Genomic DNA, 18,253 nt, shown 5'->3' on the forward strand with positions numbered 1-18,253 from the left:
GACGACGATGAGCTCAGGGCGTGGTACATGGCGGAGCGCGGCCTCATCCTGAATCAGATGCGGACGGCAACGCCGACGACGCAAGCTCCCGCGCCCACGACCACACGGACACCAAGCCCGAACGACGCCTCTACGTCGCCGCCCAGCAGTACCGAAGCCGCGCCGACACAGCCCAGCACCGAAGCAGCTCCGACACCGCCGAGCCCGCGCACGCCGACTCCGCCAACGCCTGGAGCCGACCCCGCCGAGTGAATCATGCACGCGAACTTGCGGCGTGCGACACTCTGTTTTTTGTAACGCCAGACTACGTCCAATCGCCGGATTTGTGGCGTCTTTTAAGGGCGGGAATGATCAAGTTTTAAATTTCCCGCATGCTAGGATCGGCGCTTGGGGGCGTGACTGGAAGCTAGGTCGCTTCTAGGGACCGAACTAGCGCCGGCACGCCCCTAGGCCGCTCTATTTAGGCGTCCTGGGGGCCGAATGGCTGGAGATGCCCTAATGCAGGCATGGGCCAGATATATACATACATTGATGCACCACTCGCCAACCGTCGCATCAACCATCCGTCCGTCCCAGGGATTTACGTCCTGCGTTGTGCAAAGATTTCTGAAGATTCAAGAGTTTAATGTGATGTGAAACACACGCACGTAGTAGCGGCAGGAGTAAATAACATGCAGACTCTGGATATCGTCGTCTTCCGGCGGATCATCAATGAAGCAGCAGCATGCCGAAGCAAAACGGACATCTTCAAGAGTCAAGACTACTGCTCTCTCATTTTCTTTTTAGTCCGCATATATATAAGTTTTATTCAAAGTTAAAGTATATCTCTACTTTGACCAAATATATAAAAAAATCAACATTTATAATGCCAAATCAATATAGTCAGATTCGTTATGAAATGTACTCTCATAGTACATATATTTGGTAGTGTTGTAGTTGAGTACCACGGCAACGGGTCCGGGTCAAATCCATTTCAAACCCGAGACCTTTTCTTCTAGCCGCAGTAGAGTTGAGTCACTCCGCGACACTCACCAGAAGCAACAGAAAAAAGCTACCACTTGGCAGTAAAGCAGATAAACTCTACACTTTTCTGTCTGCCGAGACCGATGAACCGATAATAATAATCTAGGAGTAGATCCAAAGAGCTGTTGAGGAAACGGGATATGCAAAGCGAAAAAGGTCAAGATTTGCATAGACACTTGGAGATTCAGATCGTGCGAGCGAGAGCGACCAAAGCAGGTGCATCGAACGCTCCAACGTTCACATTCCTCCCCGACCAGCTCCAGTATTTTACCGCTCACACCGGCCACCTCACTCCCTCCCGAACGCTCAGACCAACCGAGCCAAGCCAGAGACCGTTCCTCGGACGCCGTGCCCACCTCCCTCCTCCCTCCGTCCTCGAGCTCGACACCCCACACCTCACCTCGCCTCGCCGCTCAGCTGCCAACCAGAAGCACGCACGGCCACGGAGTGAAGCGAGCAAGCAGCACAGCGCGAGGAGGAGCATGACCGTGGCGCAATCCTAGCTGCCCGTCTCGTCTTCTTCCACGGCCGGACCGGACCGCGGCAATGGTGGCCGGCAGAGTCAAGGCGGCCATGGGCTTCCAGCGCAGCCCGGCCACGCCCAAGACCTCCTCCACCACCACCTCCTCGCGCAAGTCGGCACCGGCACCGGCGCCGTCGCAGAACACCGCCCACGTCCCGGCGGCGGCCCGGCCGCAGACGCCGACGCCGGGCCGCCGGCCCTCGGGTTCACCGGCCCCGCCAAGCTCGGGGGGCAAGGGCGGCGGCAGCTCCTTCGCGCGCTCCTTCGGGGTCTACTTCCCGCGCTCCTCCGCGCAGGTGCAGCCGGCGCGCGCGGCCTCGGCGCCGGCAGAGGTTGCCGAGCTCGCCCGCCTCGTCGAGGAGCTGCAGGAGCGCGAGTCCCGCCTGCGCACCGAGCTGCTCGAGCACAAGATCCTCAAGGAGACCGTCGTCATCGTGCCCTTCCTCGAGACCGAGCTCGCCGCCAAGAGCAGCGAGCTCGGCCGGTGCCGGGACGCCATGTCACGGCTCCAGGCCGAGAACGCACGGCTGCGCGCCGAGCTCGACGCCGCCGTCGCTAGTGTCGCGAGCAAGGAGCAGAGGATTGCCGAGATGGAGAGGCGGATGGCGGAGATGGCGAGGCCGCAGCGAGGTGGCGCCGACGATTGCTCGTCGTCGGACGGCTCCATGGCGGGAGGAGGCGACACGGCGGCCAAGCGAGCGAGCAAGCCCGTTCCCCCTCCTCCACCACCGCCTCCGCCGCCGCCAATGCCGACACGCGCCAAGCCCAAGTCCTACTTCCCCGGCTCCTCCCGTGCCTCGCCGGCCAACTCCTCCTCGTCCGGCTCGTCCACGCCGTCCTGCTCCTCCGACACGGCGGCATCCACGGGCCGCAAGCCGCAGCTCTCGAAGCTGCCCCCGATACCACCGCCACCGCCGCCGCCCCCACCGTCAATGCCGACGCGAGCAACCCGGAGCGCGAGCTCGTCGCCGTCGACCTCAAGCGGCGCCGCGCCGGCCCCTCCGCCCCCGCCACCCCCGCCGCCCCCTTCTGGCCCGTGCGTGCGACGCGTCCCGGAGGTGGTGGAGTTCTACCACTCGCTGATGCGGCGCGACTCCAAGAGGGACTGCGGCGGCGGCGCATGCCCCGAGGCCGGCGGCACGGGCGGTTCCGGCGCGGCGAACGCCCGGGACATGATCGGCGAGATCGAGAACCGCTCCTCCCACCTCATCGCGGTAAGCCAAGCCGTTTAATTTCCCTCCCGTTTAATTTCATTTGTTCCAAATCATCATCGTCGCGCTAGACAAAATCTGAAACCGAAAAAGGGTTTCACGAAAGCCGACGCGGAGTAGCTGCCAACTGCTAGTTGGATGGGTGAATCAAATCAATCAATCGCCGATGAGAGTGGTTGCTTTGCTTTGCTTTGCACGCGGTGCGGAACAAGAACGCAGCACCAGAAAGTTATCGTCTTTTGGGGCGCCAACTGTGCACGCTCACAGGCACATACAGATGCAGATAAACGCGGCTGAACAACACACAGATAAATACAGAGGTGAAAAGAAAGAAACATGGGCCTTTTTCCAGGCTCGTCTTTCTCGAGCTCGCCACCCCGCGTTCCATGGAGAAGCCCACCTCCTCACACACGCACGCGTTCGTTTCTTTCTTTCTCTTGGATTTTTGTGGTTTTTGGAGGAACTCAACTCAGTAAGATAGGACAATTCGGTTGGGAACAAAAAAAAAGAAGAGGAAAAAACAATGGCAGCATTGGTAAGGTTGCAGTGGATCCGGGAAAAGTTGCTCTTGTCAGACTGGCTCGTAGGGCCCAGGGAGCACGCTGACCAGAGAGAGACTTTCTTCTTTTTTCAAATATCATTACCGGTAGTGCCAACTGCTGGAGGGGAGCGGTCAGCAGCGGCACAGTCTCGTGGACCTGTCTGTCTACTAGCCGTTGGAGCCAGGTGCTGAGGCTTTGACCGTTGCTTCGCGCCATTTCCTCTCGAGAGCCGCGCGAGGAGAGTTTGAAACTTTGATTTGAAATCAAACCATGTGCCACTGCTCCCCTAAAAGTTCTTGATCATGCTTTTTTAGACTGATCTGCTTCTTGATCATGCTTGGATTGATGGGAGTAATAATTAATTAAGCCTGACGAACTGTCTGATGTGTGGGGGGTTGCAGATCAGGTCGGACGTGGAGAGGCAGGGCGACTTCATCCGCTTCCTCATCAAGGAGGTGGAGGGCGCCGCGTTCGCCGACATCGACGACGTCGTCACCTTCGTCAAGTGGCTCGACGTCGAGCTCTCACGCCTGGTACGTGCTAACCAAGCTCGCCTGCGCCCTCCGTCGTCCCAAGTTCAGTGAATCTTGTCAAGGGCTAGGTGACTGATGCATTTTCAATTCCAGGTGGATGAACGGGCGGTGCTCAAGCACTTCGACTGGCCGGAGCAGAAGGCGGACGCGCTCCGGGAGGCGGCTTTCGGCTACCGCGACCTCAAGAAGGTCGAGGCTGAGGCGGCGGCATTCTGTGACGATCCCCGGCAGCCCTGCGCCTCTGCTCTCAAGAAGATGCAGGCCCTGTTTGAGAAGTAAGCCGTTCTCTTCCTGTACTATCATGCATCTTCTTCTACCTATGAGCAAATGACCAGCTTCAATCTGCCTTCTGCTTGCCCCTGTGCTCATCATCGTTCATGGTTGTTGGCAGGTTGGAGCATGGGGTGTACAGCCTGTCTCGTGTGCGCGACGGCGCCATGAACCGCTACCGAGGGTACCAGATCCCATGGGAGTGGATGCAGGACACCGGAATTGTCAGTCAGGTAAATTCAGTTATCTAGTAGCACATGACTTACAGACAAACAGATCAATCATTCGAACAAGCATAATTTCTTGTTAGAACCTAGCCCAAGTATAGAATGATGCACTAGGTACAAAGGCACCAATATAGATCAATCATTTGAATGCTATTAGCTATATGGCACATGGTCTTGGCACCAAGATGCTGCTGATTTCGGCGCATTGAGAATGCTATGGCTTGCGTCGGTGTTCGAATGTAGTGAATTTGTTTTCGTTTTTTGCAGTAACTAGTGTCAAATAATAATAGTACCACCTTCTGAAACAAAGACGCAAATCTGAACACACTGATCATATTGGTGCTAGAATTTTCTTTTACCTTATTTACAACCGTTAGAGGAAATTAATCAAAAAGGCAAACAAATGGCATCAAGCCATCTAACTATTGGTCCTAGATACTATAGTTCTTTATGTAGCAGATGGATTTTCAGTAGGATAGAATATTTTGAGTTGATCCTGGGTATGTGCAAGTGTACCCAATATCTCTTCATTTGTCACTGCTGCTGCTACTAGGCTAATATTCTCATTCATAAACTTTCTGAAAAATGTCCTTTGCGTACCTGCTACATGTGCATTGTCTCCATTGAGATTCCGCTCTTAAACTAGGCAATGATCCTGGTCTGCAACTTTGGGTAGGAAAATGTTTGTTTTTCTAGGTACCGCACAAATTAACTGGATGAAAAGCTTTGTAAGCTGAGCAAGTGCAGCAAGTGACAGTCACCACTAGTTTCTGTGAACAAAATGGCATTCGGTTGACAAGTTGTGTGTCTTGATGCTGCAGATCAAAATCCAGTCAGTGAAGTTAGCAAGGAAGTATCTGAGAAGGGTTTCCTCCGAGCTCGAGGCCACACAGGGCGGCCCCGACGAAGAAGAGCTCATGCTCCAGGGAGTCCGATTCGCCTTCAGAGTACACCAGGTACACCCCCAGCTCCTCCATTTTCTCTTACACTCACTCTATCCCCATTTTTGGACATGGTACTCATTCATGTTGCTTCATGCAGTTCGCTGGCGGATTCGACGGCGACACGATGCGGGCTTTCCAGGAGATCAAGGAGAAGGCGAACGCTCTCCAGTCGCAGCGGGATCAGCAGCACCTGCAACAGCAAAGGCTCGCCGCTGGCAGAAGCTGAGACCTGAGAGTACCTACCATATACTATTCGTTGTCAGAGGAAAGTTCATATGTTTCCTGTAACGAAAACACTTTCACAAAATTTATCATCAATGAATACTTATTTGCTCTCACTGAAATCTTCCAGAGTCAGTGTGTTTGCTATAACTTGTGAACTAATACCCGAGAACATGGATGCGCGATCATGTGTAGATGATATGTTGCTATCTGAATTTACACGCTAAGATGAAAATCAGTGGCAAATTTTGACAAGCTAGAAAGAAACATAGAAAGAGAACTGAGCACTCTGCACATTGTTCAGCAAGGCAGGCTCTTGGAGCTAGAGCTGGCCACTAGCTGCTTGGCGTTGGTCATGTCCACGGACGCCGTGGCTCGCCGCATGATGGACCTCATGTTCATGTCCAGGCTCTGCTTCACTATCCTGTCCACGGCGCTCCGGCAAGCCTTCGTCCCGTCGGCACCACCGTCGTTGCCATGGCACGCTTCCATGCGCGGGCCGGAGTGCGCCCTGATCCGGTCCTGCCCGTCGTCCTTGAACCACTGAAGGATCTTGGCCGCCCTGCTCCGCGCGAGGGGGCTCCCGAGCAGCGACACCTCGAGGAGCGCCTGCACGGCGCCGAGCTGGCGCATCCGCCGCAGCAGCGCGCGGCCGCCGCCGCCGCCGTGCGCGAGCGCCATGACCAGGTACGTCGCGTGCTCCTGGCACCCCGCGCTCTCGTGCCGCGCCATGGCCTCCACCAGCGCCCTGGGCGCCTCCTCGTCCTCCGCCATCTCCCGCCTCCCCGCCGCGCTCGCCGCCGCCACGTCGGCGAGGACAGCCAGCGCCGCCTCCGCTGTCGTCTCCGTATGCTCCATCAGGGAGGGCGCCAGGAGCGCGCGCACGGCGCCGCTGGTGACCACGGCCCGGACGTGCTCGAGCTTGGCGGAGAGGTTGCGGAGCGCGGCCAGGCACGCCAGCCTCGTGTCGGCCGGGACGTCGGCGGCGCCGAGCGTTGCGACGAGGAACGGGAGGAGGTCGGCCGTGGAGAGCGGGAAGTCGGTGTTGGCCAGCGAGGAGACGGAGAGGAGGAGGAGCGCGAGGTCGTGGCTTGTTGACAGGTCCATGAGCTTCGGCAGCTTCTTGAGAAGGCCGGCCTTCACTATGTGCACCTTGTTTCTGAAAACCAAAAATCAACAATGGCATGCTTCTTCAGAGGATCAACCATGCCACAATCACACAACACAAGTGCTGAAAATGAGATTAATAGTTCTAGCATCTGCTGAGCACAAGATCTCTTATGCGCGTGGTTAGATTTAGATTTATTTTTTTAAGAAATTTTGATGGAAAAAATACGAGGAAGAAGAACTGATTGAAAAATGTGGGAATGGGATTAATGCACCAAACACTATTTGGATCAACCGATCAAGCAAATTACCAGCGAGTAGATGGGTTCTGCGTGCATAGACTCTTGTGGTCTTCGTGCACAGCTGGGATTCGTTAGGCAGGCGAGTTGGCGCCACGGTTTTGAATTTCGGTTTCAGAAAGATTTAGTTCCAGCGGTTTCGTTTTGCATTTGGGTCAAAGGACCGGAACAGCGGCGATTTGAAATTCAACATTTTTTTCTGGATTTTTGAAATTCATTTGAATTCTTGTGCGCGACTGAAACGCAAAACGAAATCGCTGGAACTAAATCTTTCAGGAATTCATTTCAATTTTCTGTCATATCGTTGAAAGTGAAAACCCTTGTCGATCACTGTCGTATCGTGCACTTGAGTCTCACCACTACCTCAACTGAAGCACGATGTCTGTGTTCGTGGTGGCCATGCAAAACTGAGTGCAGGGTCTCCATCATCATAACATCCACTTGCTCTGGCCTCTGCTTGACATATCTTATCCAAACGGAGCACATGTGTTACTATAGTTAGGCAGGATTTTCCATGGAGGGAGAAGAGGAAAAAGGGAAGGAGAATAGCACTTCATATAGTAGTAGTACATTATTAGATTGTTGGCACAGTTTGGTATGTAGCGTCGCAAGTCAAATTGCAGCAACCCTGCTGCCAAACATTGTACCTACGTCTGGCCTGCCTAATCATCCAACGAACTACTACTAAAATGAATTATTGTATGCAGAGTCAGATAGAGTGCTGACATTTCTGCTCAAAGCCAACATGTGATTCTCTGATACCGCAGCTAATCCAACACTAGGTTCCAAGAAGAACAGCCAAAGGTTAGCACGGGCCCCTCGCCTAATATGCAAGGAAAATGCTGTGCATGTTGAGGAATTCTTGTGGGCGACGACTAATTGTGCATGGCGACACTGACTGCAGAGCATGTGAAAAAACTGTGTCATTGTCAAGGCTGGGTTAGTGCTTTCCGTGGAATCATACTAGAAGGAGAAAAAGAAGATCACATGTGAAAAAACTGTGTTCATGTCGGGGAGCATGCGAGAACGACCATGATACACTGCTCGGTCGGTTGATTTCTTGCTAATTCACCGGACGATTTGCACGGGGAAGATCAATGGGCAGGAGACCGATCGTATCATACTGGACACAGCACAGCACGGCATGGCGCGCGAGAACTCACAGCAGCAGCGATCTAGGAGGAGGCAGTGACTGACTGACCTGTGGGTGCCTCTGGCGAGCTCGAGCAGCGCCCGCGCGGCGGCCAGACGTGCACCGGCGCCTGCCCCGGCGTCCGCGAGCATGGACACGAGCGGCGGCACGACGCCGAGCTCCGGGAGGGCGCGCTTGGTCCGCTCGTCCGACCGCGCCAGCCTCCCGACCTCCCCGGCCGCTTCCGCCCTCTCCACCTCCGACGCGGCGCCGAGGCTCAGCCGCCTCACGGCCCTCCTCATCGCCGCCCCGTCGCCGTCTCCTGCGGTCGTCGCCGCCACCTCCCCCATCGTCCACGCGAGGGTGCACCAGAGTTCCGGAGGGTACGTGTTTTCTGGCGGGGGAAGAAGAAATGAAAGTTGGGTTGGGTTCGGCCGACGTGTAGAGCAGAGCACCTGGGTGGGCCGTGGGCGTGGGTGGAGAGGGAGGGTTTAGGCATGCACGGTAGCACGAAAAGGCTGGTTGATTATAAGCGGCGGCGCGCCGCCATGACCGGCCGGACAGCTATCGTCGCGCCTGGGGGTGGTACGTGGCCGTGCACTACGACCGATCCGTGCGTGTGGCCTTGTGGCCTGTGCTCCTGTCGCGCGCAGATTAACCAGTGCTTGGCTGCCTGAACGGCGACGTTTAACCATGTGTCACCTGAACTTAGGCACCACAAGGACAGCCAAGATCAAAAAATAAATAAATAATTGTAGCACTGCTTCCTCTGTTTTCGGCTCAACCAGCTCCAAACTTGTGTACGTGTGGCATTCATAACGTGGCCGAACTCGATGGCCTCCTGTCGTACAAGGCCAGCTGTTTCTGCTACGGAGGAAATCAAGTTCAACTCAAATGCAACCATCGTGCACTCCTATGTAGAGTAGTACACAATTTGATGGTGACTAGAGAGCCTCCCTACGGTGGTTCATTATGCTTCAATTCATTTCTAGATTGCTCGAACCAGCTGATAAATTAAGACATAAAATAGCTCGAGAAATCATCGCACGCATGATATATATGGAAAAAAAGTTAAGGTGACGGCGTGACTCTACGTACGTACGTGGAGCAACACAATGTATAGTGCACGTCAACTTCTCATCGACGTCAGGTCAGACCCATACCTCGATCTAGCTTGAGGATGCATGCTGGCCACTGATTCGAGAAAGAAAACGCTCTGGTACGTGGACGAGGTGGTGATCGCATCGTGGCAAGGTAGGGCGGCTCGGTCGGTGGAGCATTAACCCAGCTAGCGAGCGTACGTGAGCACACTTGATTAGTGGAGTGCTTGGACTAAGCTCCCGTAGCCTGTTATTTTTATTTTTATTTACCATGCGTAGTGTGCTTTGCGAGCATGTGCTGGACCTTACCGATGGATAACCGTACGGACACGTGCATGCTTTATTTTCTACTCCATCTGTAAGTAGTAGTGATCTAAACACTTTTATATTAGTTTACTAAGGAAGTATTTAGCAGTTTTTTTTCTTTCATATTTTTACTTAATTTAACTAGGATATGGCTAGATCTCAGCCACTGAAACTCGTCAAGTGACACACCATATAAAAAAGAAGCAAGAAAAAACTAAAAGAAATGTTTGCACGGATCTTAATGTAAGATCACACAAATATAGCATCCAGTGAGACTTCCTGATTTAATTAAACTTGTGTCATTATTTAACTCTTAATTTTTTAGGCGCTTTCACCGATCGGACTCACTTATTCGTCTTGAATTGGCATGCCACACGGATGGTTTTATTTGGCCAACCGATTTTCTGTTTGGTTCGTTTCGGTTTTCATCATTGTTGTTGACTCATTCATCAAGGTAGTTACCGCAACAACTTCAGATGACCGGTTGCTTGCCGCTCCAGCGGAGTGCCGCCAACGCGTAGTCTCTTCTCGCCACTGATCTCTTCACCTTCTCTCAAAACCCTAACAACTCCCGACCAATGTGTCCTCCTCCCTGGTCATCGTATTTTCCGAGCCAGCGGAGACAACAGAGACATCGTCACCAACGAAGTCACATCCATTGCGCAAGAAGGGAAAGGGGAGGGCGGTCCTTGTCATGATGGCGATGGCACCAACGACCATCCCTTCACCGGAGTAGCAGAGGCGAGACAACACGGAGGATAAGTGCGACCGTGGTCTGTAGAGTCAGGATGCTCCAAAAGCTGAAGCGCATGAATGGTGTTAGGCTCAATGAGATCGGGAAGGTACCCTTGATGGAATCACCACCTCCTCTCCATGATGCGAGCAATTGAGGGAAGCTCTAGGAGCACGATTGATCCTACCGCCGTTGTAAATTCCAGACAATGCCATCTGCAGATAGCAAACACGTGAGAGATTCGGATGGTGCACATGGCGATAATTTACCTAGGTTCAGGCCTTTGGATTGAGGTAAGACCCTACTTCTAGCTTGTCTACAGTGCGAATCTCACCTCGCATGAGAACTAGGTTTTGTATTTAGAAGGTGGTTGATCGTAGATCGTCTAGGGGTTGAAGCCTCAGATGTCTTGCTAGAATAAAGTGTCTATTTGGGGGGGGGGGGGTCCCTGTTGGGCCTTATATAGGTTAATGAGACAGGGTTAAAAGTCATGAGTGGGTCAAAGAGTTGTCTTATGCTCGCGTTTGGTAGAAATCCGGGTCAGTTAGTACATGTCATATACGAACAGTTCCTAGCATAATACGAAAAAGGAATCTTTGTCTTCTCCCCCAAGGTGGTGGTGTGCTCCTGATTGTCAGTGGACGTAGAGTTGTGGGCTTGAGCCACCCTATCTTTGTTGGGCCACTTCTGACCTACATAGCTACACCCAGAGGCATGGCACTGTCACTCGACTTAGGCGTGCACATGGACACTCCAGGACGAGTAGGTGGCCACAACGACAGATAGACGCATTTTTTTCCGGATCAAGAGCTTATATTACTCAAACAGATCGATGCATAAATCACCTATGTTTCCTGGAATGCAATGTACATGCTCCTGCATAACCAGGTACCAAGGTCAGTTAATCATTTCCGTTTGGGGCGACCCAAGAGGAAACCCTAGCCGGCCGTCGCAAGCCTTCCCCAACCCTCCAACCCCACCTCTGACGACGTCGGAGGGCGTCGTCAGGCAAAGCCCATGTGGAGTCAGCGGGGCTAGTTTTCTCTTCCTATTGCTTCAGATGGGGAAGCTCGGGACACTAGATTCGATGAAGGCGGGGCCAAATTTCTCTTCCTCTCGCTTCAGATGGCGTGGAGCGGGACACTAAATCTGGCAGAGGCTCACGCGGCGGCGGAATGCGCACGCCGGCGAGCTCGGGGCGGCTCGGGCGGGAAGAGTTGTGCCGGCGGAGGTCCGGGTGGAGGCAACGGCTCGATCTGGGGCTTCCTCCATCGGGATCTGGCCTCTGAAGGGGAGGAGGTAGGCTCGCCGGGGCAGCGGTTGGAGGTTTGCAGGTGGTTGCGGCTCCTAGAAGAGGGTGGATGGTGGTGGGGTGAGCGCTTGTGCTAGCAGCGCCTCATCTCGTGGCACGTCTGGGTCGGTGGTGCTTCACCCTTCAGCAAGACTCAGGGGGGGGGGGGGGGTTGGAGGTGGTCTTGGCGGAGGTGGGCTGGCGATGGACACACCTGGCTCTATCCCAGTCGACCATGGTGAACGGAGGTGGTTGGATTTGGGACTAGGTGCCCAGATCTGATGGTGGAATCTTCCTGGCACGATGGTGGTGGTGCGGGCTCGATCCGGACAGAGCTGAGGTTGCCATGTTCCATATCTGGTTGACTTGGTGGTGGTGGCTGTTGTCTTGTGAGATTCGTCTCCTCCTCCTGTGGTAGTCGGCCTTCTTGAGCAGCTCCAATGGACTTTGGGTTTTGTGATCTTGGGTTAGGAGAATTCTCTACTTCGCGATGTCCGAGGCTAACAACGGCGACGCCCGTGGGCACCGTCCCCTCCCTAGAGGTGTTGCTTTGGCCGTGATTAGACTCCCTCCCTCGTTCGGGGGGAGGGGGCTTGGTACGCCCTCCGAACTAGGCGATGTTGCTCGAGGCATCCTAGTGGCGTGACTTGCTTTGGGCGTGAGCCTCCGAAGTGCAATGTACACCGTCGACGATGCTCTCTCAACAATGTCTTCTCTAGGTCCACCCAGGCCCTGGCCTCCACTTGCCGACTTACTCTTGGCACAGTGAGTGAGGATATGTTGTTGTGTGCTGTCAGCGGGGCTTGATTGCTCTTGGGTTTGCCTACTTGTTATTGGCATGAGGTTTGACTAGGTGGAACATGTATTGGAGTACACGTGGTGGGTGTGGCCCCTACTTCTCCAGATTAGCGTTGTAATAGCCGAAAGACATTTGACCTAGCTTATTTTCAGCTTTTTCCTTCATATGCATCCTTATGTGTATTCTAGATATATTTTAAATAATTTTCCATCACCTGATGAAAGCACTAATTAATTGTAAATTCTAGCGGATCCACCGGAAGACATTACGTTGAACTCAAATAATTTAGTAACCAATTGTACCTGTACCATAAATGGAGGGAGATAAACTGATCACGTTTGTATTATGGTTAGTGGGCTCATGATAGAAAGTCTACGTGACACTGAGTAAAGCACGAAGTCGACCTCACATCGACCAACTAATTATAAGAAAACCTCACATGGATCTGTAGCTGCAGGTCGCAATCTAGCTCGACAATGGATGCACACGCTGATTGAGTTGAGAAAGGAAACGCAAATGCTGCCACTCGGGTGGTGGGCGGCTCGACCGATCGGGTAGGAAAACGGTGGAGCATTAAGCTGTCTATCTATCTTTAGCTTGCTACGTGTAGTTGTTAGCGTGAGTGTCCACTCGATTAATTAGTGGAATACTTACAAGTGGATATCCATCGATCGTGCAATTAGCTGAGCCTGTAGTTGCGCACGTGCATGCTTCGGCTTCATGTTACGTTTGCTCGTGCAGGTAAAGTCAAAGTGGCTGGCGTGTCAAAGTTTCCAGGAAAGGAAGTTTTGGAGAGTTTTGTGCTTTTGGGCCGAAACCGAGGTTCGGCCTATGATGCGTATGATCTATCTTGATCATCCTTCTTCGGACTATTTACACGCTTTCGGCCATACTATTAATGACAAGCACTAGCCGTTGGAGGGAAGCTCCATCTTCCATCCTCGTGCTGATTTTTCTTTTGAAACATGCCAGCGCGTACTCACCTAATTCTTCTATAAAAGTAAACCGAGGGATTCTTCCCCTCCGGTCTCAAAAAAAAAAACATGGTAGACACGCTCACAATAAGTATGTATGCTCAAACTTATGAACACAACTTTAAAATAAGCAATCCCTCCCCTATACATGTACACATGTACTAAGTTAGTTCCCATCCACCACCACTTTAATATTTGAGGTCACACAATATTGTCACATTATTTGACAAAATATACACCTTATGCATACCTATGGACTTGAATCGACCAAAGAGAAGAGCGTGCATAATCACTCTCGCTACCATTTGACTCATGGCCCTGTAATAAGTACAAGGGTATGCCAAGAAGTTGGACGCACTTGATGCAACAATGCTATATCAAGAACAAATGAAAATTTAACACTTGATGGTTGTTGAATTCATAAGAATAAACAAGCAGTGGCAAAGATTCGAGAACAAACCCCCTCATAGATATTATACATACTTAAAGAGTTTTCCAGTATACTGATAGCTACCCATTCAATTTACTTAGACTTACCTTAAATCATTTGCTCTAGAACCCATTACTAGCTTCCGAGCACTCTCCCGTGATATTTAAGGATACTATAACAGACAAGACCACATACATATGTTTGTAGTTCATTGTAGAGATACAAACTAATATGTAATGACTTGTAGTCTTGTTGATTTTTATTTTCCTTGATCTAGAGAAAATAAATTTAACCAGAATGTTTGAAGAAAACACTATCCACAAGAAAACAAATAATGCCATTGTGCTTGTATACTTTAATTTTAGTGCGGGTGCATTTCCAAGATTGATGTTAAAATTGTATTTAAAAAATTGTATCTTTAATATTCAGCTGGATTATGTAGCTAATTTTGGTGATTTAAAATAAAATTATAATCACTAAGACCGCATGTGAAGAATGAGTTATAAATAAGTAAAAATGTTTAGTATAAATAAGCGATAATCGCTTATTTTAACTTGTAAGGGTCCGCATGTTAGTTATAATATTTACAAGCTATTTAATTTTTTTAGAGAAATTGCTAGGTTAAGAGGGTCCTTAGTTAAGTATTGCTTAAGTACTAGGGACACTTTTTTAATATACAATTTGTAACAATTGATCCCTTATATAAATGAATTAAATATTTACATTATTTTTATTTATTTTTATTTATATGATAATATCAAGTTTTAATCTGCTAGTGTTTCTTTTTATATGATGTCCATGTATGATCTTCCTAAAGGTATAGCAAAAAAATGAATTTCTTTCGAGTAGAATGTTTTGGGAAGAAGATACAACTGTTAGAAAATATCACTTAATAAATTGCAAGGAGTGCCAACATAGAGATCTGGGGGGGGGGGGGGGGGGTTAGGTGTAACCGATATATCTATTGTGAATACATTTTTGTTTTCTTAGTAGACGACTTTGCAGATTAGAAAATGAAGAAAGGCTAGAAAAAATATCTGAGTGATTTCACATTATCTCAATGTAAACTAAAGCATATTAATTCCCATTTCTGGTTTGGGCTGATGAAGGTGAAATGCATGTTTTTCAATTCTTTAGAAGAAAAGTAAGGAATGGGCAAATAACTAGATTTTGTAATGACGAATGGCATTTAATATTAATTTTGTTGTTAAATATCCTAAATTATATGATTTGTGTAATAATAGGAACTAGCAGAGTGACCCGCGCATTTGCGCGACTTGATTTACAACACATTATTATAAAAACTATTTTTGATTTTGACACAGATTCTAATACAACTCTGGCAATATTTTACTTAAGCAATTCATATTTCTTAATCTTCACCGGCCTGTTGGGATAGCCTATCGTACATATCATCTAAACTATTACAAATTATTGAGATAGTGTACAACTAACCTACATATGATTCATGGAAAATTCCTAATCTATCATGATTTTGAGCAGCAGCTCAATTCATTTAATATTTAGTCTTCAAAAGTTTAACCTTTTTTTGTCCATTCAACAACACTGTTTCTTGGTAATTACTTTCATAGCTTCTCCTTTTATATTCATGCATATGAAGTTTGCACTATTTTGTTATATGAACTATTAAAACTAATTATTACATAGTTTCCAAATAGTGTGTAGCTTCCTACATGCCATACAATTGCATGCACACAATGCACAGTAACATCCACCCACATTAGTATTACATGATCTCATGCGTATGGTGCAAGCTATCCTCATGCATGTATATACACATGCAGATACATCTAATTCATATTTTCTATTTTCCTTCAACAAAAATGCACCAGTTAAACTTGCATGACAATGCATATATTTTCTTCTACTATGTTATCACCTCTTCGGCCCTTATAGTTGACATTTTTCGCAGCCTCTACATATTGGCTGTTCGTGAATACCAATATGTTAATATATTTCTAGTTCATTTTCTTCCACTACATATATTTCTGTTTTTTATTCATAAAGTTAAGCCCGTAAAATACACATAAGGTTGAGTATCATGCATGCACATGTCCGTGTTCAGGGAGTACACAGCTTGTCTTTTATTTTTTTGAATTGCATGGCTTGTCTTTTTCTTAACATAGGAACATACGCCGCACTGACTCCTCCTACATCATCTTTCTTTTCCTTCTAACTCTGAACTGCTCCGTTTACATCTCCTCTCCATCACGTTGGCTTTGGTTAAAAAATATAGCTATTTGTACGTGACATGTCTAATTGTTTGTACGTAATAATGTTTGCGTGTAATGCTTTCATCTTTAAATCCCAGCCCTTAATTTATAAAATTAGTGGTCAAGATAATTTAATATGTGTGGATGAACGTAATAGCTTGTTTGCCTATTGTTTTAATTATATAATAGATAGATAGATGTTAGAAGGCTAGTTTTAGTTTCAAAACAAATCATTGCGGGGAGGGGGGATTGGCTATCTTATGGGACAAGTTGAAAAATGATTATGCTTCTGTGGTGCTTAATGATGAGTTCAATAGATATGTATGACCTAATTATGGATATTTGAAGTTAAGTCGATGTATAATGCTACCAACACTAGGCATGCACAGTATCCTTTAAAATAATTAAGGTTTAGTAAGGCCCCTGTCAAAATTAAAGTATACTTATGGATGATTAGTACGAAAATCATACTAACTAAGGATGTATTGTTACATAGATGATGGAAGGATAGTGCAACTGAAAGCACAAGTGCTCCCTAGGTGGTTTTGATAATTGATGACAACATATCTCTTGTTGGACTAACATTTCTATCTAGCATGTTTCAGATAAGTTCAACAATGGAGTGGCATGGACTAAAGGTTGTGGGAACTCCTTCAAGATGCTAAGGACAAAGGATTGGCTAAAGCTTCAAGCTCAAGACTCTTCATTTTACATTTTACTGATCCAAGATCACATTGAGTCCATAGGAAAAGCCAATACTATCAAGGAGGGATGACGTGTTGCTTAATGAGCCTCTTGCTTCATGTGCTTAATGGTATGCTCCAAAATCCTCAGCTACTTTCCCACTTCCACATATGACCTAAACCCAAAGCCAAACTCGGACCTACCGATTATTCCTATCCGGCGCCATCGAGTTTCACTTGTCATAAGCCACTGCCAAACCCTAGCAATTCGGTTCTACTGATAGGGATCTCGGTCTCACCGAGATGGGATTGCAAACTCTCTGTTTCCCTTTCGTAACTTTTCGGTCTCACCGAAAAAGCGAATCGGTCCCACCGAGATTGCAGTGTAAACTCTATGTTTCCTTTTTGTAACTTTTCGGTCTCACCGAAAGAGCAAATCGGTCCCACCGAGTTTGCCTGACCAACTCTTTGGTTAGCTAATTACCAAAATCGGTCTCACCGAGTTTGTGTAATCGGTCTCACCGAGATTACGTTATGCCCAAACCCTAACCATATCGGTCCTACTGAGTTGCATGTCAGTCCCACCGAAAATCTCTAACGGTCTCTAGGTTTACCTTTTCGGTCAGACCGAGTTTGTTGATTTGGTCCCACCGAGATTGGAAAACTGTGTGCAACGGTTGGATTTTGTGTGGAGGCTATATATACCCCTCCACCTCCTCTTCATTCGTGGAGAGAGCCATCAGAACACATACACAATCCCAACTCATATGTTCTGAGAGAGAACCACCTACTCATGTGTTGAGACCAAGATATTCCATTCCTACCATATGAATCTTGATCTCTAGCCTTCCCCAAGTTGCTTTCCACTCAAATCTTCTTTCCACAAAATCCAAATCCTATGAGAGAGAGTTGAGTGTTGGGGAGACTATCATTTGAAGCACAAGAGCAAGGAGTTCATTACCTACACACCATTTGTTACTTCTTGGAGAGTGGTGTCTCCTAGATTGGCTAGGTGTCACTTGGGAGCCTCCGACAAGATTGTGGAGTCGAACCAAGGAGTTTGTAAGGGCAAGGAGATAGCCTACTTCGTGAAGATCTACCGCTAGTGAGGCAAGTCCTTCGTGGGCGATGGCCATGGTGGGATAGACAAGGTTGCTTCTTCGTGGACCCTTTGTGGGTGGTTGCTTCTTCGTGGACCCTTCGTGGGTGGAGCCCTCCATGGACTCGCGCAACCATTACCCTTTGTGGGTGGAGCCCTCCGTGGACTCGCGCAACCGTTACCCTTCGTGGGTTGAAGTCTTCATCAACGTGGATGTAGGATAGCACCACCTATCCGAACCACGGGAAAAACATCCGTGTCTCCAATTGCGTTTGAATTCTCCAAACCCTTCCCTTTACATTCTTGCAAGTTGCATGCTTTACATTCCGCTACTCATATACTCTTTGCATGCTTGCTTGATATGTATTGTGTATGTTGAAATTGTGCCTAAAACTCCACTCAAACCAAAAAGGCCTAAAAATTGCAACTTTAGCACTAAGTGTCTAATCACCCCCCCTCTAGACACATCTACTTCTAGATCCTACAAGTGGTATCAGAGCTTTGGTCTCCATTGCCTTGGTTTAATCACCATTGGAGGAAGATGGATGTGTCTACTTTAGGGAGTCTTAAA

General features: G+C 49.0%; 2 protein-coding genes across 2 annotated transcripts; one reads left to right on the forward strand and one right to left on the reverse strand.

The window, feature by feature from the left end:
• The first annotated feature begins 1,287 nt into the window (after positions 1-1,287).
• On the forward strand, positions 1,288-5,611 carry LOC123069157 (protein CHUP1, chloroplastic). The gene is made up of 6 exons (XM_044491937.1): positions 1,288-2,760; positions 3,701-3,832; positions 3,926-4,107; positions 4,224-4,335; positions 5,151-5,285; positions 5,371-5,611. The coding sequence occupies exons 1-6, from the start codon at positions 1,570-1,572 to the stop codon at positions 5,497-5,499; spliced, it is 1,881 nt and encodes a 626-aa protein (XP_044347872.1). The 5' UTR covers positions 1,288-1,569; the 3' UTR covers positions 5,500-5,611.
• A 141-nt stretch (positions 5,612-5,752) lies between these two features.
• LOC123069163 (uncharacterized) lies at positions 5,753-8,477 on the reverse strand. The gene is made up of 2 exons (XM_044491946.1): positions 8,103-8,477; positions 5,753-6,654 (listed from the first exon to the last, which is right to left on the reverse strand). Exons 1-2 carry the CDS (start codon positions 8,381-8,383, stop codon positions 5,796-5,798), a joined length of 1,140 nt encoding a protein of 379 aa, XP_044347881.1. The 5' UTR covers positions 8,384-8,477; the 3' UTR covers positions 5,753-5,795.
• Between the last annotated feature and the right edge of the window lie 9,776 nt (positions 8,478-18,253).

Source organism: Triticum aestivum, chromosome 1A, assembly GCF_018294505.1.
Source record: "Triticum aestivum cultivar Chinese Spring chromosome 1A, IWGSC CS RefSeq v2.1, whole genome shotgun sequence".
Lineage (NCBI taxonomy): Eukaryota > Viridiplantae > Streptophyta > Magnoliopsida > Poales > Poaceae > Triticum > Triticum aestivum.